This window comes from Apteryx mantelli, chromosome 26, assembly GCF_036417845.1.
Source record: "Apteryx mantelli isolate bAptMan1 chromosome 26, bAptMan1.hap1, whole genome shotgun sequence".
NCBI classification, from domain to species: domain Eukaryota; kingdom Metazoa; phylum Chordata; class Aves; order Apterygiformes; family Apterygidae; genus Apteryx; species Apteryx mantelli.
The window spans coordinates 2877767-2900191 of NC_090003.1; the positions used below are offsets into that span (position 1 = coordinate 2877767).

The 22425-nt window shown below is 34.5% G+C and overlaps 1 protein-coding gene across 3 annotated transcripts in view; it reads right to left on the reverse strand.

The window, feature by feature from the left end:
• PRKCZ (protein kinase C zeta) overlaps nt 1–22425 on the reverse strand; it is a 77818-nt gene that overhangs the window by 42928 nt on the left and 12465 nt on the right. For 2 of the 3 annotated variants that reach the window (XR_010886353.1, XR_010886352.1), the window contains exon 1: nt 21899–21935. Coding sequence is in view for 1 of the 3 variants with exons in the window: in XM_067310855.1 (XP_067166956.1) it covers nt 21899–21949; nt 22333–22422 (141 nt within the window). In the remaining 2 variants the exon portion in view is untranslated. Of the gene's footprint in view, nt 1–21898; nt 21950–22332; nt 22423–22425 lie in introns of those variants that run through there. The other variant, XM_067310855.1, reaches the window with a different exon arrangement.

Here is a 22425-nt window from a genome sequence, read left to right on the forward strand (position 1 = left end):
ACCTTCCTTCAAGAGACAAACACGTCAAGGAGGACACTGTCCCTGTTATAGGTTGCCAGGAGATAAGCACCACTGTCTAACAACTTATCAATATCAAAAGAGTTTCATGTGCTACAAACTTTTGGAGCCCTTATCAACTTCACAGGTATTGCAAGTGAACTCATATTTCTGATATTTTTCTTTCATGCTTTAGTGTGAGTTCAAAAAGAATACTGCAATTTTGAAAAGTGTTAAAAAGCAGTACAAACTTGCATAGACTTGATTCATTATATAGCTTCAAAGCTTGGGGTCAAAACTTTAGCAGATGATTTCTCTTATATACATGAGATTTTTGCAAATGCCATTCCTAACATGATTGTATTTGGTCAAATTAAGATGATCTTTACTTCAAGGACTGTCATATTCCCTTTTTTTCTTTTAAGAGTCTCAACTATTCCATGAGACTCTCAATCATAAAGATGCACAGGGTGAGATCAAAATATTATTTTAATTTATAATGACTTTACACAGCAATATGCAACCCTGTCTATCATCTTATGGGAGTATTTAAGACCTCTGAAATTCTTCATATTACTGCAGCATTAAGAATTTTGACTCATCAATCAATGACTATTTTCAGACAGTTTTAAAAGCTGGACAACTGCTTCCTCCAGTTTTTCCAGCAAGTGCCTTACTAAACAAAGATTCAAATGGTTTGTTGGATCCATTTATAACAATTTGGCTTAGTCATTACACATTATTAAAAAAAGTAGAAAACACTAGTGTGCTACTGGGAATTTAATCTTTATTTCCTACCTTTTCCACCTTCTGGATCCCTAATATTTGGCAAGAGTCAGAAGAACCAGTTCAAGTGCCTGTAGCTTTCTTAACACTGGCACTGCTACATTACTGATCTCAAAAGCTGTTCAACAACTATTCAGAGGACATGCTGGTTTGAAAGTTTTGCTGAAGGCAAGATGTCGGGCTGGCATATTTATAAGATGAAGAAATACAGCAAATTCTGTAGTCCAAACTTTCTAACATGGGACAAAGAAGGATGGATACAAGTTAATGAAAGTACATATTCGAACAGACATTCTTTCAAAGCATCCAAGATCTGTTTTATGCTTTGATGGCATTCAAACTTAATTTACACATCCTTTTTTGAATGAATTAACCATCTCAAGGCAAAACATATTCTATGGGCTGGATGAGGAAATCAAGGGCAAATGACTCTGGCCTTTTATACTTTGGATCTATGAGTTATGACACTGTGTTGAGTGGACCTCAAAAATCAAAGATCAATTCTAACTATATCTTAAATTAAGCAACAAGGCAATATTACCATTTCTGGCAGCCAATGGATATTTTTAAGGGCTATACACAGCCTGACCTACATACTCAATATTACAGGTGTCTAAATACATGCCTAATCCACTAAGAGAAAAAAAATGTAGTATTTGGTTTAGAAAGAGAGACAGTTTTTTCCTGAAAAATAAAAAATTAGTCTATACAACTTCCCAGCTGATTATCCAGCTAATCACTGATTAAGAACTTGCATTCTTGTTTTCCCGCCTTAATAGAAAGGAACCTATAAAGCCATTAATGTGATTAGAGTCTGCAGATGCAATAGTTTAATCTGTAGCTCTTAAAGTCTGCATGTACTTGTGCACTGCTTGTTTTTCATCTGGTGTTGCTTTTGTTTTTTCAACATATAAGTTTTGCACTATTACAGGTTTTTATTTAATAGTAAGCATTATAGTAATTACAGAAGTGTTAAAGAAGTGTTCTCATTTTTAGTTTTGGGTAAACTACAGCATCCGTGAATGTAGTAATTACATTAGCATTGAAATTTATTTTCAAAGGCAGATCAAAATCTACAAAATGAAATGTGAACATTTATATCTTTCTTTAGGAATTCTCACACAGTTTGTATTTAGAACCAGTTCCACTGATTCATAATCTCAAAAAAGATCAAAGAGCCAATAAATAGCTAACTTTTCAAAAACTTTGCAGTTTATACTAACAAACTGATGCAATGGTCCACTAATACTGCTATATATATCGAAACATGGGATTTGTTCCCATATTGCATTCTATAATTACATGTGACACTTCAATTAAATCCACGTTTTAAAATTCCTATGTAATATTTGGGGGAAAATAACTAATTGCAAAACTAACAATAAACCAATATGAAATATAAAATTAAAGAATGAGTTAACTGCTGCAAGTGTAATTTAGGATTAAACTAATTGGTGGAAATAACATAATTTGAAGAACCAAGTACTTTGGAGGGAGGTATTACATTGCTACAGTTCCCTTTAGTTCAAAGATGTCATGACATGTTCCAGCCTTCCAAGAAACAAGGGTGATGACCTGAAGACCTTAGGTAGATTATCAGTAAAATGTTTGTGAATGGTGATACTCTAAGACAGCTCTAGCAAAGGATGTAAATGAAAGGTATATCTTATGAGACAGACACAAATAAAAACAGCATCCTGGAAGAACCAATGGACAATGAAACACTGTTGTTCCAAAGGATGCAGTTTCTCTGGTTACTTCCATTAGCGAATTCTCTAAGAAAATTCAGTGGCTTAGCCTTCAATCATTAAGTATACACAGCAAGATCCTGGGTGATTTGTACTGCTCATGACAAAGTTCATGTTGCTCCATCAGAGCTACCACCTGTAATGTATGTAGGCAGGTTAAAGATAGCCTTGACTGTCCACTTATGCTAGATTCTCACCATCTGACTCTTCTGTGGAGAAATCCTAAACACACCATACATAGTGTCTGGAAAGTAAAGATCTCTTACAAAGAAATAATTAAGTCCTATAGCTCAGGTTTTTCAAAGCAGTCAAACTAGCACACATACATCAAGGCCTCAAAATGAAAAGTTACCTCTGTGTTTAAAGGTTACTATTAAAGCACTCTTAAGGAACTTGAACAAATAGCTGCTATAGTAACCTGATGTCATGAAAACGTGCAAGATTTAAAACAATTCGCATGCACGCGCGCGCGTGTGTGTTCATGCATTTGAACCACAAAATTGCAACTGTTAATAGTTAGAAAATTGAAAATTAATAATGATTCTCTATTTCTAATTTAAAACTATAGCCAAAAAAGTAAAGCAGGATGGTATTAAGCACTCAAAATACCAAATGTAGCAGGTTTTCTTATTGTGCATCACAACTTCGATATCTGATTTTTTTAAAATAATTTCCTTATCATTAAAATAAAATTATGTAATGAATAGTCTTTATTGTTTCTTGACATTTAACTTTTTCAAATGTATGCATTCATATGTATTCTTCAAATAATTAATTATATTTTGTTTTTAAATGGTTGGCATCCATTCATCTAATTATTATAATAGATGCAGATGCAGAGAGAGAAGTATATCCTACTTAAGATTTCCAAGTTGAGGACTTGACACTTGAAAGTTAGGCAGGGAGATTCTCTGTCACCATGACAGTGAGAGACAGATCAGATTTCTACTCTAACTCCACATTTAAAAGTGCTCTAAGAACACGCTACAATGATAGCATATATTCACTACAGAAACTAAGACCACAAGAGCTACTCCAAAGCTTTGATTTGAAGTTTGGGAAGTTTTAGGGGATAATAAACAGGAGAAGAGCAACTGCTTTAGCAAAGAACAGCCATGAGAATAGACAAAATGCACTCATCTGAGGAAGGAAAAGTATAGCTGATACAGAGGATTCCTGAATGAAAATTCATAACACAGTAAAAGTTTTTCTTCTTTACATCCTCTTGTGTACAAGACAATACAAAGATAAAATTAGAAAGAGTGAAGTAAAGAGTGAAAAAAATCAAATGGAGAAATAATTCAAATTTATGATCAAATATACAGCATTGTACATCCAAAACTTCTGGTATGATGGAATACAAAATTAGTGTTACATACTTCAGAAAAACTAATACTTGTTGACCTGTAAAGCAAATAAAACAGATCAAAGAAGATTTAAAATCTAATTAGGTATTTTCTCTACAACCAATTCTTTTGTAGAAAGTATAAATGTTCTAACATAAAAAAAAATTTATTATTTATATAAATATAAACATTATAAATATAAAAATATCCATTACCCACCAGTCAAAGAGAGCCTGCACACACAAGTTTTTTTTTTTTTTTTTTTTTTTTTTTTTTTTAAGAATCACAGTGAAGAAAGACTACTAAGTACCAAGTTAAAGCGCATTCCTGCGGATTGGTTATAGTATGCATCTGTTATACAAAGTAATTTAATGGTAAGGATCTGAATGGTTCAAATCATGACTGAACTTAACAGACTGAGCCCCATCTACAACACAGATTTTACACATCTCTAACACACAAAAATCCAGAAGCTTTATTCCTACTATTCTACTCTTACAGCAAATATGCAGTTATTGACGGTGTCCCTAGCCATAGTCCCTAGCATGACTGTACAAGATTTAATCATTCAAATTAGGACTCAAAGAATTGTCCAAAGGAAAGAAATCCCAAAATAACTACTGATTTAGCAGTATCTGAATGAATTTAGGAAAGCCTTCTCAAATTTAAGGCTTTTCACAACAAGTTTTGCAACTATGTACTTTATTAGCTCTGAAGTAAAGTTATTTGTGACAGTGAAGGGGAAGCCATGTAGGGACAAGTAAACAAAATGGATTTGTTTTCTCTTTTGCAGTAGCATAGCTTTAGCAAGTTTTCTTATTTCCCATTTTAAGAGTGTTGGTATCATTTCTGTCTACGAGCAACTTGCACATTGTCTGAAGGCATCACATAAGCAAAGCTCATGCCTTATTGTTTTCATCTTTCCAAAGACTAAGTACAGCTGCTGATGGCCACAATTCTCTGGAAGGTCCTTACACATATAGTACGAATGACTTCATTTTTACCTTTAATTTTTATCTTTTTGAAAAACGCATATATTTTTTCTTTCACAGCTATGAATGAATCATTTCTCCTACGTCGGTAGTTCTCCATTTAACTCATACTTCATTATTACACTGATTTATTTTCACCAGAAACAAGAGACCATAAATACAAAATGCCAGATAAGAAATGAATATATATTTTTGAGTATGCTATAAGAGTCCTACAGAAGTGGCAAATATAACATTTAGATACGAAAAGACATTTGAAGCCTACCAATTTTAACAACGTAACACATTCTGAAAGTAGAACCTGCTCTTCCTAAATAAATTATCATATGTAGCCCAGATTTAGAAAACGGAAAATACTTAGTTTTAAAACCAGCTTTAACATCACAATGGAAAGAGAACAATGCTCTTCTTTCAAACCATTCAGCATAGCAAAATCTGAACCAGTATCTTTATCTTCTGAATTAGAACATTACTAATGTTAAGTCCATATTAAGCCACCTAATGGAGCAAGTTTCTTGTCCTTAAAAAGAAAGGGGGGTGGGGCAAAAATCATCACACAAAACATTTTAGCATATTGGCAGACTCTGAAGACAAGTGCACTGGAGTCAAATTGTATCTTCCTTCTTCCGCATCTGAACATGATATAGTTAGACAAACAGTTAGAATTACACAGAAAAAGACAATAGCATAGCTGTAGTTACTACAGGAAAGTCAAACCAACCTTTAGCTCCATTTATTCAGAAGTTTCAAAAAAATTCAATAATACTTTGTGAAATGCTATCTATTCTCCATTATTAAATGCACATCTTGCTGATGTAACTGAAATTATCATACACAAACATTAATGAAAAACTATTCCACTATTTGTAGGATGGCATTTTATCGGGGGGGGGAGGAGGGGTGTCAAAGAAACATGTCACAGATTTTTTCCAAAATAGCTCATTCAATTCATTAGACAAAGCACCATACGGAGGCAACTTAATACATTTGTGTTCTAATGCTAGATTATCACTGACATGAGGAATATTAAGTGACTGATAAATTAATGAGCAGCTTGTGTTGGCAAAGTCTGCAAATAAAGGAGCAAGACACTTCCCTAACAAGTCCAAGCCAGGTTTTTATAGCATACTGTCATGAGGAAACTGTCCAGCAAATACTCAAGTTACTGTAGCTTTAAAAAGAGTAGGAAATCCTTACTAGGACTGCCACTGATTCAATGTTTGGCCTAAGGCAGATGAATTCCTATTCTCTGTCTGTAAAAAGGGAATTAAGTATAAAATGAGAAATAGTGATAATTATAAGATGCCTTTAAATGACAAGTGTTATTCAGTACTATATCAAGAAGATAAAATTCATATTGCAGAATAATATAAAACTACTTTTCAGGACTATCAGTATTAGTATTCATTTTTGTAATCCACATGAAATCAATAATGCTTTATGACTGCCAATTTATCAAACTTTCAGATTTTAAGATTGTTGCATTGTCAAAAAACAACCATTAGAGTTGCATGAGGAAAAGAGCTGTTAGCCCTCTAAAGAGGCAGCACATTTTTTGTGCTGTTTATGTTAACAGGGCAATCAAATGTTCACACATAATATGCATGGACCTGCCACATCTTCAAAGTGTTTACACAAAAATTACAATGAGTAAGTAGCAATGGAAATGCTTCTGTTATATAAGACAGCATAACACCTAGAAATAGGGTAAAATGTGTATCCAATACATCTAGGAATGGCCTAGTGAAAGAGATCTTCCTAAAAACTCCTCAAGGTTAATGGCAAAAATAAAAAACATTTTTAAAGCATTGTCAGCTTCAAAAATCCTAATCAATCCTTCAGCTCTATGAAATAACTAGAGCTGTATTTTGAAACCTATGATCAAAGAAATCATGAAGAGTTAAATGGCAATAAGCACATTTTTTGAAATAAGGAATTCCTGTCAGTATTGTCTGATGTGTGAACGAGACTCTATTCTAGTATGCATTTCACCCCTATATTTCTGATGGGAATAAGTAGTTTTGAATCCATCTGACAGCACATCTCTTGGTATGTGTTTCAAGAATGCTTTAGAATAAAAGGAAGGGGTTCCTTAATTTCTTGTAACAAACAGTCAAAAGAAGTTTTTACAGCCATGATGGATTGCAGCCCGCTAGAAAATGTAATACCATCACAGAAACATGACTGTTCCATTACTGTATTTGTTTAACGGAAAGGGCTACTTTTTTTGTTTATTTTACAGTACCCATTTCATTTAATTAAGGACTTCCAGCTTAGCTGCGTGGAGGCTGAAAGAGATATAATCCCCCTAATTAAACAAAATAATCTTTTTCTGTACTAGATATTGAAGCCAAGTCTTCACTTAGCTGCAAACATTAAGTTTTTGAATATTCCTTTTGTAGGTGACAGAGCTTAGAGGAATCCTCAAACACATTTTGAACACTTAATAAAGATAAGTCTTCATTGGAGAACAAAAAAAATCCAATTACAATGCATTTACTGAAATTTATCTACTTCCAAGGTCTTCTAAAGAGAAGTTAAGTTTCAAGCTAAGATTGCAAAGGAAATAAAAATGTTTAAACTGTATTATAAAGCACACTAGATAAAAATCAACCAGCAACACTGGAACAGGTTGGAACAGAAAGTAACACAACCCTGATCAAGTCCACAAAAAAAAAAGCCAACAACCACCAAAAAACACTATACACGCACACGTACATTTACATTTGGAGAAACTCTTGTATGTAGCTGAGGTAGTCTGCAATTTTTTTTTTTCTTTTCATCTGTTAAATACCAGTAAGGTCTTTTCCTTCTTTCCATTCAGGAGAGACTGATAATACAACTCCACTGCCTACAGCCTTAACTTCTATGCCTGGTTTTGTCAAAATACATGTCGCTGCTACCGAAATTCCATTAAATAGACAAAACCAGAATTTTATGCTTACCTAATGAAAATACCTTAAATGTTTTGAGTAAGTTTATCAAAATGTGTTATGTAAAACTGAACACTGAATAGAATGGCGTCTACACTAAGCAAACCGAATTGATCATTTCCAATCTTTAAGAAATTTTACAAACTGCTTATCTCTTCTTGTATATTCTTTTCAATTAAATACTTGGAAAGGAAAGAAGCTTTTCTAACAAACCCAACATTTCTTCAATTTTTTCTTAGCCAATCCATTCTTCCCACTTCATTTGCTTATTTAAGATCAACATATTCTGACCAGCTAATCACAATCAACAAAACAGTCTTTGATACACTTTCCAGATTCGATTCAAGTTTCACTTAGAAATTTATCCTATGCATCTTTTCTACTTAACTGATGTCTTGGTCTGCAAGTGGCCTAGCTTGTCTTTTTAAATTGTATTCATACAGCACATTTTCAGTAACATTTCATATGTTGTTTTGTATTTCTATAATCAGTCTAGGTCCTGTTATAATTTATATCAGAAGATATTCATGACAGAAAAGCACATGAAGTGATTCAGCACTTCTGAAATCAAATATATTAAAAGTAATTTTAAACTGATTAGCACTTGGGGAACAACACCACCCTCGACTCCTCTTTCCATTTTCAAGAGGTGTTAAGTTAACTATGATTAAAGGCAGATGAACCTTTATATATAAAAAAGGCACAATTTAAAAAAGCACTAGTGACAAAAAGAACGTGGTACCATCTATAACATCAGCAGAAAAGCAACAAGAAAACAAAATTATATCTCAGAGAATAGTAATACTTACCTAGCAATGCCAAAAGTCATTTACAGTGATAGAGTTCAGCAGGGGGTGCTGTTTTTTGGTTGGGGGTGGGGGGGGGGGTGGTATTCATTGCAATTCAACTAGAATACTGTTTGGATATCCTATTCCCCACTGACTTAGAAGCGATCAGCTAACTGCCACTTCAGGATTGCTGGATGGAAAACCTGTCCTCCATGCATATTAAGTTCTCATGCAAAATCTCTTGGTTGCTCATATTCATGTCCTTCTGTTAAAATGGATCCACACCATTACAAGCTGATATACTAGATTTACTAAGACACTGGCACCCAATAAAAACAGAGCTAACATCTCATTTTCAAAACGCCTCGGCTGCACTGGTATCATATATATGCCACTTCACACTCAATCACACCTGTTAATGCCTTATGCTCTTTCTTTGTCTCCAAGTTATAAAGCTCATCAAAGTAACTAGAAAATCAAGATTGCTTCATCATTGAAAATACTGGTTGCATTCAACGTACACAATTAAAAAAAAAGTGATCTAAAAACCTTTTTTGAAAATAGACTTTCACTTTCAAACAAAAACTAGTAATACTTTACATTCACAAAAATACAAGAAATGACACATTTTAACAATACATAAGCTTCCCTTAGAAGTTCAATTCACTTGTGATTAACAGATTGATAATAAAAAAAATAAAACTGTGGATGAGACTTCAAAGATGCACCTCAGAGAGTCCCCCCGTGTGGAAGGCAATAACAATGTGTCCTACTGGAAAGACAAGCAAAGTTACCTCAGCTATCAAGAGGCAAAGCCCAAGGAGCTGACTTAATACCTCTTGAACAAAAGAAAATAATCAACTGATACTTCAAGGAAATACCTAAACAGTTAGTAACAAACAGGGAGTTGACAGAATTATTTCGTGAGAACTGTGATGAACATGTCATTTGTATTACTGGAAATGCAACCCTCACACAGTCATGGCATAATGCACAAGATTACTAGGTATGCTTCTGCCAAACAAAAAAAAGATTGTTAGAAAACTCAGAATAAGATACAGCAAAAAACACATTTTTAAACAATCTACATTGCCTTAACATCAAGTTTAAAAGCTACAATTGTTATTGGTCAGACCGCTGAGTGCAATAAAAAGTCCGATGTCCACACTAGTCATCTGCCTGGCTTGCATACATGTTGGGTGATGCAGGGGAACAACTGTAGTTTGAACCTCACAAAACTGAGTATCACTTTCAACAAGTAAAGATTGCACAATTTAACATTGCTACATCACATTCAATGGTTGAACTGTTTCTTTTCATTGAAAACTGCTGTGCACGTAACAGTTTAATACAATTGTGATGTTACTGAGACAGATAAATCTGAGATTAAACTAGGATTAGAGTAGAATTCTCCCAGGCACCTGGTGAAGAAGTTACAGCAAGTAAGTGATTCTCTGGCTTCCAAAAAAAGAATTCTAGAACATCAATTGTGAAATAAATCACAGAATTTGAATACAATTCTTTTTACTTGTAAGACTAAGCATTTATTAACCAATCACTAAAAACCATTAAGAATCTGACTCAATGACTTACAGCCCAGAGTTTACTTGTATATTAATATTCAAAGCAAAAATGTTTCTATCATTGATTTTATCAGTACAGGCTAACCTAAGTACATTTTTTTTGAATTCCTTCATCAGCAGTATGTCCAGTGCTGGAAATTAAATGAAAACAAATACAGCATAACTTCATAAATAGATTGGTGCATCACTGAGCCATATTTACAGAAAAGACTTCTTTTCCTAATAGACAGTCAATGATATAGTGAACTGTATACTAAACCTATGCAAGTTTTTGTAATCTTTGGCACATGTGCTAATGAACTTCTATTTCATCTTGGGGGGGGGGGTTAAAAAGATGAAGAAAGCTAAAAATTAGGGCTATTGAAATAAATTAACACTTGATAGATTTTATAAAGAGAAAAGCAAATGTCTTTCCAGTTTATTTAAAATAATTAAGGGCATTTTGAATATATTTTATGGTAGCTGGAAGTAACAACAGAAAACATTGAAAGTCAGTATAGAAGGAAATAGGAAGGCAAAATGACAACTTCGAGACACAAATTTGAGAATGGAGTCTGCATTAAGAAAGTAATTTAGTCATCTCATTTTGCTTTTTCTCCTTAATAAAAACTTGTAGATCTATTAAAATATTCCATAGAAAGAAATACTATTCAAAAGGTAAGCATGCACTGCAGGAGAAAACAGAAGTTCACTGTACGCTTTATTATTTAAGAATTCTTTACATCAACTGCTCCACCTCTCCCGCCCCCCCCCCCCCAAGAATTTAAGATGGTAGAGGGTGTGGGTATTCTATATATATAAATATATCAAATGAAAACAGAGAAAGTGTTTATAAGTGTCTGGAGGTATTTATGTTTTCAGTGTTCTAAATTAAAAACACTTCATTACTTCACAGTGCTCATTCATAGTGTTTATAGTAGAACTGAGAGCCCAAAGACACATTTTCTTATGTGTCAGGACAAGGGTCACGATTTTTCTAAGTGGATCATAACTTTGTAATCAGAGGGATCAGAATTTTATTCTCTATTTGATATGAAATTTATCAGATTTATTCATAAATGATATGGCAAGGTCCCAATAATGTAGCTTTGACTTATGTTCAGCAGTACTCAAATCCTCACTAAACTCAGGTAAGGGATGCTATTACAGAAGTAGAGAGGTCCTCATGAGAATCTTCTCTGTGCACATGTCAGGGACCATAATGTGTTATATGTCCTTCCCCTGGCTCCTGACACAATTGCTATGTATGTGTTTTGCAAGGCTGTCCAGAACACAGGATGAGAGAACATTGTCTTTGATACTATAATTTGAAAGATCACATTATAAAAAGGAAGTGAAAAGCTGGCGTTTATCTATGCTTTTGAAGGTGATCTAACATTTTTACTTAGGAAATACAGAAGGGAGGGAGAGGAACAGCTTGGGTAGCATTGTTAATACAAAGTCCAAATTTTTCTTTAGACGACTGCAACTTATACTCTTCCCCTCCACCAAGTCACTTGCGTTAAAATATTTACTACAATGAAAACTAAATATAGTGTTGTGTTAGCAAGAATTAAGATCTGCAATTTTTTTTTAAATCAGGCTAAAAGAGTTGGAACCAGTACTTAAATGATTTAGTTCTTCAGTTTACCTTATTTAGTACTGAATTAGATCTAAATGAAGTTCTGAATATTCAAGTAGGCTGTCACAGAATAATTACAGCATGAGAGGAAGCATTTCTTTACTGTTAAAATCCATTCATGCAAAGATCTCCAAGCAGTTTTCCACTGGTCTGAATGCATAAGTCAGGACCTTCTTAGGTACATTTTTATCCAGACACTGTTCAGGTTTCATGTTTACAAGTTTTATACCTTCAACGAAGCCATTATAATTTGTATTTAGTAAGTACTTACTGCAAGAGAGCCCAGGTTACTGAATGAAAGCACAGTAAAAACATTCTTCTTTAGTTTACATCTGCATCCCTTTTGCAGTCCTATTTTTTCTTAATTTTTATGTTTGAGTACATATAATGACAATAAAACACTATTTTCTATTTTAAACAAAAACCTAGTAAAATAAAGCCTCTACTGTCTTTAATACAATCTAGAATTACTGAAGTAGGCATACAAAGAAGTGAGTAGCAAACCAATGAAATTTTCTAGAGGAATTTGGTTCTATTTTCTGTTTTCAGTAGCCTGCATGATTTAAGACTTGCTGCTGCTGTTTGTTTTGAGACTTGTTGGGGAACCTTAGTTAAACCTGGCAGCAAAGAATTTCTAGAAACAATGGTAAGTACTTAAATTGAGTACATGTGATTCATGTATAGTGATAGTTGTAACGGTGAGAATTACATTATCAAGAATCAAAAGTCTAGATCCATTTGAAGTGCTGCATTACATACAGACCTGCAGTGAACAACACTATTAAAAAGTTCAAAATTTTGACAGCTGTCCATAATTTTCAGTGTTAGGCTGCCAATGACAGCAAAACTAGTAAGGACAAGTACTAGAATCTCTGGACAATTCCCTTCCCCCAGTGTACTATATGGATCTTTTGTGGGACTGAGCTAGACAGCAATCAGAAGAAACTAAATCCAGTTTCATAAAGTGTGACCAGTTAAAACCCAATCAGATCAAGACTCCATCAAGTCTCATTTGCTATCTTAAACAGCAAATTATAACAGAAATATGAAATGGGTTGGGGGGTAGGGGGGAGAGCTAACTACTGATATTTCCCCTAGAATACCCTTCAGAAGACTTCATTTTATGACCGCTCCTTCTTACTCTATAGGAAATAGTTAACTGATTTCTTGCTTAATCAGTGCCATATGCAAATTTTAAATTAATGGTATCATATTTCATCAGTTGTCTTTTTCCTAAGTTGAAGTCCTAGTCTAGTGTAGCTCTCCTTGCAGTGAAATATTTCCATAGATTTGATTGTTGCCCATCTCATATGCTTTCTAATTTTTCCCCTATTTCATAATTATCCATATATTCTATTTGTATTTTGAACTGCTGGACACAACTACCAAGTGATTCCAAAAATCTCTCCCTATAATAAAAATAAAAATATCTAAACACACTGCCCTCCAGCCCCCAAACGTGAGCAACATATTTATTATGGCCTGTTCATACCTACTTCTCATGAAAATTTAATTTTTCTATTTTTTGGATTGTTAGCACTGGTATTAAGTTTATGTTATTTTCTAAGTTTTCTTCTATTGCATACCAAATTACTTGATTCACTCCCGAGTTACAGTCATCCATATGTATTAGATTAGGACATCACATACCAAATAAACACACCAAGAGACAGACAGACCGACCCAGCTATTCAAAATGAATTTAAAATTTACTTCAAATTCGTAAGGCTTGTATAAGGTGGCCTCCATAACACCCATGAAACCATGATTTGGTTCTTACAGTCTCAGGACATTTTCTGAGTGGGGGTGTTTTCTTTCACAGCACGATTCCATTATTTCGGTTTATGGTTCACTCTAGAAACAATGTTTACATTATTCCAATATTAATAGAATAAAACTCAGCTTAGATGTTACTTCACAAAGGTATACTTTATCTTTCAATCTGCTCCAATAAATCAGATTGACTGTGTTTTTCTTAATTCTTTCTGATTTCAGCATTCTGGTAACAAGATACCCAGAAAAGAATGCAGTATCTCACTATGACAAAGAAAGCTCAAAATTATGAAGTGTTGCCTACTTGAGCTTCAGCTGGTCATGCCTGGTAAGTCAAAAATCTGACTACCGAATACTTTGAACACTACAAGAGATTCTGAAGAAAACTCGTCCCGTTTTAATAGATTTCAGAAGGATGATTTTGTCTATTTAATTTTGTGCCCAGAGAAGATCAGTCTTCTACATAAAACTACACACACAGGTACACCTTTACCAGATTTTCTGAATCCTATGCAAATACCAGGCTAGAAACACTCACTTTTTGCTCCATATCCTTCTCACAGGAACCCACTGCCAAACCTGCCAGTTTGGCAGGAGTCTAATAAATCCTGCTGCTCTGGAGCATGGTTATTAGGTTTCCAGATCTAAAAATCACAGATAAAAGAGCACCGCCCACACGCAGAATAAGTCTAACACAAGTGCAACAAAGAGTTGATATCACATATACAGCAAGTATATACAGCAAGTCAGAGGCTCCTAGGATGAGTAACAGTTTGATGGAGCTTTTACAGCAGGCCTAAAACACTCCAGACCAATCACTTTTCAGCCCGATAGTTCTGACGTGTGCACCTCAGAGGTACCTTATTCTGTTTTGTATTAGGAAGAAAGCACGCTAAAATTAAGTGGACAAAACATGGATTCTCATCATGTCACAATCTGAGTTTCTAGGTATTCTGCTCCATTTTCATTATCCAAGAAATAAAACTCATCTCCACCTGATTCTCCCATTTGCACTTTCACTCCTAAGCTTCCTGATATAATATATGGGTATAACATTTGTACATTTCAAGAGTTTAATATCAGAACTATTTCATGTTTGTAACAATATAAGGTATTACTAAATAGTAGCTAAATTTAAAAAAATCTGAATAGTTGCAGAAGATAAAAGTTTTATCTGTTGTATTCCAGATGTAATGATTAGCTAATTCTAATACCAAATTGAATCACAGCTCCCACTTGGTTAATTCTTTTATGATGCAGAGAATTACTAAGCTGTTTTCTAAGAAAGCAATCTTCCGTCCTAGAGCTTCATTACCTTTGGGGGGGGGGGGGGGAAATCATAGATACAGAGATTCATATGATGCAATTTGATGTACCTGCCCTTTATTTGCCCTGTTAACAGAAAGCTTTAGTATTTCACTTGTTAAAGAAAGCATGTTTAAGTCTTTCAAATTAATGATGGTATTTGTCTTCCAGCTTTTGGAAGGAGGTGTTCCACTCCATGAAGGAAAATAAGGTAATTACACTACGACTGCAAAATTTACATTTCCTGCTGTTTTCTATCAAAACGCCTTTTCATCTCCACTGTGCTCTCCATCATCTCCCTGTGTACACCATAAGAACTGCTCTATAAAATTGTATTACAATACTTATTCTAACATATTTAAAGCAATGTTGAGATAGTTGAGAGTGTTGTTAAAAGCAATTTGCACCTCAAAATTAATGGGGCAGTTCCCATCTCAGACCTATTGCTTTAGGCGCTACAACATCAGTTTTAATCATTCTCTGCCTGAGTCTTTCCAGAAAACTTTGCATTCCCACGGCTAAGCATGGTTTTTCACGACAGCTGAAACTCTAAAGGGCAGGGAGTCCTCCACCTGTCCCTGTACCAGGGTATCTGCACCTGGTTCACTGAGAAAAGCAATAGATGATAGCCTAAATTGTTAGAAGAGTCATTTAATAACCAGTATTAGATAATGACAAAGCTCATGTAGTGCTAATAATTAGCATAGTATTGTAGAAGTAAAGAGGGCCATACTAAAATCTTGAAGTTTTTCCTTTAAATATTTTCTGTATTCCCAGCTAGTAATTCAAGGATAAGCACTTACAGAGGCAGAAGAATTAGTAATGGAACTTCAGAATTACAAATGCGGTGCTTTTCTAGTTAATATTGAGAATCCCTTCCCCCCACCCCCACCCACTCCCCATTTTCCACTATCCAAGTTATTCCTTTCCCCCAGAGGTTTAAGGACTGAACTGCAGTCTGTTCAACATGCAACTCTTGCATTAACAGTGATGATTAGAGAAGTCTCAAATGCCTCTGCTTAAAAAATACCCTTTCATCATGCCTCAGATCAGCTCCTTTTTGTTTACTTCAGACAACTTATATACTATCCAGACTTGAATGGACAGCAAGTCTTCCAACGGCTAGTCAGTTACTATCATTAGTCTTACTAGGCTTCACTTTTGAAGTGCTCTCCATTTCAAATTAGCAGGACCTGAAATTTCCCCTTATGAAATCGATTTCTCATATAGCAACTCAAATTCAGAGATAAATGTTCATCTGCAGGCCTCTGTGGCTATATCTGTGGCTCCATTACAAAAAATTTTTTTTTTTTTTTTTAATTATAAACTTGCTTGAAGCAGCTGATTTTAAAAAGTCTTATGAAAGCAACCAAATATATTTGATAATTAACCTTGACAGTATCATTTACAATGTTATACATTTGAGGGCTCTTTCAAGCTACTGAAACACAAAAGGCTAACAAAGGTTTAACAGTCTTGCAAATGTCTGCTGGTTCCAACAAGTAACAAAAAGCCTCACCATCTTCATCTAATTTAGTTATCCAAACGTCTGTATATAAGAAGCAGATTTGCAGACTTAGAGGAAGTATATATATTGGAAGTACAAGAAGCAAAACAGGAACTATATTTAATAGAAGTTTTCTACAATCAAATGACATCTTTCCTGCATGATTGTATTACACTTAGCTAGACAATAGCTAAGAGAACAGAGAAAAAGAAAAAAAAATCCCAAGCTATTTGTTATGTTACCTTAAAAACTAGCTGAAGTATACCTTGTTCCGGTATATTTGTTTATAGTTTATGAACTGGTACACAAACACCTGCTAAGATATCCAGTATCTTAAAATAAGGGAAGATATCAAAAAAATCATGATCAGATACATGCTTTGCAATTTCACATCTCAGTTACCCAAAGGGAGCTGTATTTCTCTATTCATCATTGGGTGCTTCATAGCTAAGAAAAATGACAAAATATTTTAGAATTAAAAACCACTAAATGATTCTAAGCAATAATAGATCTTAACCACAAGTCTGTTTTCATTGACTGCCTAATAATCAAAATGTGTATTTTTCAAATGTGCTACATATAAAAAAAAAGTGGTACACAGTAAAAGGACAAGAGGGAGATTTCAGATATGCTTAAACCATGACACAGCTATTTTCAATTCCTAGGCAAAAATATATGTTATTACATGAAAATTAGTACAATTTCCACCTCTGACAGTTCAATTACTAAAGAACAGGGAGAGGGTTAGTTGCAGTTTCAAAACAGACTAATTACCCAGTGCAATCCAAGATGTGTCTTCAGAGTAATCTGTACAGTCGCAATAGTTCCTTTCTTCATCGGGGGATGGAATTGGTTCACGTGCTCTGAATAACCTAATCATTGCTGCCAATACAGCAACAAATGAAGGGAAAAACCTGCCTTCTGAGCCAGAAAAATATTTACAGGCCATACTACTGTCATAAGAAGCCTTTTAGAGCTATTTAGAAGTATTATACAAAAACCTAAAGCAAAAACAAATATCCATATTGAAAAATAACTCAGAACAATAGTTAGGATAGTAAGATATATTACTCGGCCTTATGATGTAATTTTCAAGAAAGATGGCACGGGAAAAAATGAAGTCCAGACATCTAATGCTAAAATACTGTGCAGATAAACAAAGAGCATAAGACATCCACAACATAATGTAATCATTACCAAAAGAAAGTCCAGCAAGATCAGCTATAAACATTAGATAACAGAAGCAATAGTCCGCTATCATACTGATAATCTAAGCATTTTACCTTTAAAAACATATTCATTTATTAGTGAAATGATTTAAAGGTTTCTTCCTCTGCATTCTTCTATTTAATGAAACAGCAAAACAGCCCTAAGATTTGTTAGCACTAGCTACCCAAATCCAAGATGCATTTTTAACATTAAATACAAACACCAGTTTGATCAAATGTAGGAATGCAGAAGAAACAAAGTATACCAGCAGTTTATTCTGTTGATATTAGAAACTAAGCAAATCCTAATTCAAAATAAGTATTTCACATTAAACAATCCACTAAATGCATTTCAATAAAAAGGCCTTATAAAAGGATGCTCCTAAAACATTAATCTTTAAATTAGCAATCTTACAATAAATAGGCCCAGAACACATACCATCAGGGTTTTTCGGATACATTTCTTTCATTAATCTCCCTTACTAGCAGCAGCAGCAGCATCTTCTGTCCTTTTCTTCTGTCCTTTTCTCCTAAAATCCATCCGCCAAGAAAGTCTTTTCACTGCAATTTTAACAGCATTTCTGAGAGGTCTCTCAGCCACATCCTTACAAACACAACAGGCACCAGGAATATCTGTACTTGTAACAATCTATGGCTGCAAGGGAGGATGGTAGGCAAAGCAACTACATGATAACCAAAATGCTGACTTCTGTTATCTGCTGCACCACACACACACACACTGCATCAATGGCCTCAATTCATAGTAGCAATCGCAATGATGACACATAAAAGCTATAGAAAAGGCATGCATTACTCACTGGGTTTTATTCTTTTGCTTCTTCAGCATGTAATTCTTTATGCTTTACAAGGCAGTAGGTATGAAATGAAACATTTTCCCTCTATTCCACTGATGCTGCTGTTTGAATACCACTAGACACCAAAGACAATAGGCAGGATCAGCTTGAACATTAAGAGCAAATATTTAATGGAAGACTGGTTATCCTGTTCTCTCCCTTTCACATCTCTGCCTCATGTATCCAGGCACGGGTGGTACTGGCTCCCTTGGGAGGCTGTAGCTAGCAGCTGAGGCACAAACTAAAACATGGCATGGATGTCAAGGAGCTGATGTCACAGAAACAAGCATTTCTCTGATAAAACTGGCAATACCATTAGGAAACTCTTATAAGTCAATAGAAATGCTTCAGCTAAACATATTTTGTTATACAACGCCCTGCAGTTTCAAGAGTGATAAATTAGATCGAGATCTGTCAGCATAAGTAAACTGAGCCTACAATAACTTTCAAGTAATAAAATTGCCACTTAGATCACATTTTTGCATCAGGATAGCAAAAAGGCTATCACTCATGGGCACAGAAGAGAAATATACATCTAAACACTTCATAAACAACATTGTTTACTATCTATTCCAAAAAAAATAGCTAGTCTACTAAAAAAGCAAACTTATTTTTGAACACACAAGGCTGGTCTAGAAGTCTCCCATCTCTATCAGGAAATCAGTATCCGAGGCTCCAGGCCAGCAGATGCTAGATGCACCTATGAGAGGTCGCATCTCTTCCCAGATACCGAACACAATATGTTTCGGAAATCCTGCCACTTCACCCACATAGCAGCACTGCCATTCTGATCTGCATGGAACGGAATAACTGCCTTGCTAAAGGTAAAAAGGTACTGTTTCTACAACAGCAGCTGTACAAGTACAGTAGGACTTCATTCTAGGGGAAAATTAAGACAGGAGAAAAAGAAAAAAGAAAAGAAAAAGGAGGGAGCAAAAATTCTAGAGCAAAAGAAATACAGAGACAATACAAGTTCAGATGCTGGAGAATCTGGACAAATCCTATTCTGCAGGCAACATCATACCAATATAAAAAGATGGCTTCTTCAAATAAGATTATTTTTAAGTCTTTTTTCTTCAGTGTTGGGGGCAGGGGAAAAAATTTGTCAGCTTTTTCCATATACCCTTTATTTATTTATTTTTAAAGGAGTGCAAGCAGCATTGAAACTTTAGTGTCATGGTTTATTTCACTAATGGATTACATACATTTATTTCAAGTTTCTCTGACTGGTATAACCTCAAGGCCACATCAGTTTTGCAAAGGTTCAAGACAGCTGGAATCATACTATTATGTTTCAACATAAATGCAAAATATTCAGCATATATTCCTGCATTCTCCTTCCAAAAACATTTTTCGAAAGGAACTGGAGAGAAAAACCTACAATTCTACAGAGAGTCACCACAAAATACCTGTAGTTCAAGAGATCACATGTTACTATAAATAGTAATTTATAATCCATGAACTAACATGAACAAGTTTGAGCAATACATTACAAATGGAATAATCTGGCAAGTCAAAAAATTTCTTTGCAAAATCCATTTTAAACTGTCTACAATTCTGAAACAAAGTCCGCACTTACAGGCTCCTAATTTAAACAAAAAGCCCATTTTGGATAAAGTGGCAGATTAACTGTTTACTTGTCTCTGCAAGTATCTGGAGACAAACTTGAAACAAGTTACTTCCACAGTGAAAGCATGATGCTCTAAAAAAAGCACACAGAATGTTCTCATTTTTAAAAAGGATTTTATATGAAAGAAACTATAGCAAAAAAGTCACAAAAAATAAGAACCTCAAACATTCCAAGTATTTTCTGAATTATTTTAGTCCTGTCAACCTTCTACTTCACATTATCCATACAATAGAAACTGTCAAGCACATATAATCATATTTTTCTCAGGGATTTTGGTTATGTGTATTTTTAAAGCACAAAAAGTTAAAGTACTGCCCAGATAATCTACTTTCATAGCATATCCTTTATATAAACTGTATCACCAATACCAGTAACACTCACACACGTATAGTCCAAGTGCAACACACCCGTTGTATAGCTATAGCTAACAAGCAGTAACACTCAATACATTAGTTTATGCTAATTTGCACCAATACACTTTAATATCTCTATTGTTTGACAATCTGGAAATAGTTATAACCGAGTCACAATACCAGATTTCCATGCAGGTCCCATGGCTGCAAGAAACCATATGTACTAAATTCATTCATTAAATAATGAGAAATATGCAAATCACTTACTGGGTACATCCTACTACACAGGCTTTTTGAACAGAATACAATGCAAATATAAAACTATTTAAGAAAGAATACCCTACATACAGAGTAACTAGGTCATCTGAACCATGCTAATTTGTGCACTTGTAGCTCATCTCATTGTTTGGGACAACTAAAACGTCTACAGGTTAATACCGAACACTTTTGTCCTGAAATATCCATACCTTTAATAAGATTATTAAATTGCAAACAACTTTGCTATGCCACATGATTTGCAAAGATCATCTTTAAGGAACAAGCCTTTTTTCCTCTAGTTAGCTTACTCCTCCCCACAGTATTTAGCGTTATTTTGCTTTGTGTCCTCACAAATAAGGGCAAACAGTTCTAGTTGGGACTTTCATCAGTCTAGATTGGTACATGAGTATTTCCTCCTCCCTTCTTTAAATGGTTACGGGAATTGAAGCAGAACTAGAGTCACGTGCTTCTTTCAGCTCTTATATTGGGAAAGGTTTGGTCTAACATAAGCAAGTTAAAAAAAAAAAGTAGCAAAGCATACTTCAATTCTTCAGTCAGCTTTCATTTATGCTACTGTGACTAGCCAAGTATCATCAGGTAACTTTGTCAACCAGTTATTCATGTTTCTTTCCTCGACATTTACAAAGATATGGAGTAGTATACTGATGACCTCCTTTCATAATGAAAAGCAACTATCCAGCTATTTAATCGTTCCATCCCAGTGCAGTTATTTAAGCTACTGAAATCAAAGTAGACCATATCAATCATGTCTGCTTTCTCTGGAGGTGTAGCCACTCCTTCAAAAGGATTCTAACAGATTGATGAGCCCTTTATAAAAAGCTCTTTCACTCTTCTCCAGTACATCACTTATCTTCCCCGCAGGTTAAAAAACAAAAGAAAACAAAAACCCAAAAGCAAGCATCACTTTTACCACATTTAAACACATCTAAAATCCTGACCGCTCCTCTTTGCGCTGTATGAGCAACTGGAAGCTAGTATTAATCCTCAGTAACATTAAAAATACTACAATGTTGATTCATACAATACTTCATAACTTCTGATGATAAATACTGAATATTTTAATATTCTAGTTAGAAAAAGGTAAACAAAGCAATATATGTACATAAAACTAGCTTATGAGAATCTTTAAAGTACTTCTTTTCCATGCAAAAACAGCAAAAAAAAATCTAAAATTTGATAACATTCTAGTACTCACTATCTTCTCCTGGACAAGGCATGCCGGGTTTCTCTGGAATACTTGGGAAAACTAAAACAAAAATATTAAATCTTGAAGCAGAAAAATCTCAATAGCACGATTTCCTTGATTCTTGAATACATTTACAAGAAGCCAGTTTCTGGAAGCCTTTAAATAACTCAGTGTTACTAGTGGCAAGATCTTACACTTGGCTATAGCATTAACCAATCTGTACAATTTAGAACTTTAAGCCCACTCAAAGCTTACTGAATTGTTTGGGATTTGGCTCCACCCCCCATATAACACTTCCTTTTTACAACACCAAAGTGTAGGGAAACAATTTTATAAAGTAGTATTTGATTTGATAGGTAAATGTTTTTCCCAATTTCACATTTGGTAAGCCAGTAGGCTTATCAACAAATGAATACATGGTTCTCAAATTGTGTAATACTTGCCATGAATAATCAGCCCTTCATCTCTGTTTTGACAATACAAACGGAAGGCTTCTTCCAGTTCCATCTGGGATGAGATAGTACATGGGTCACCTA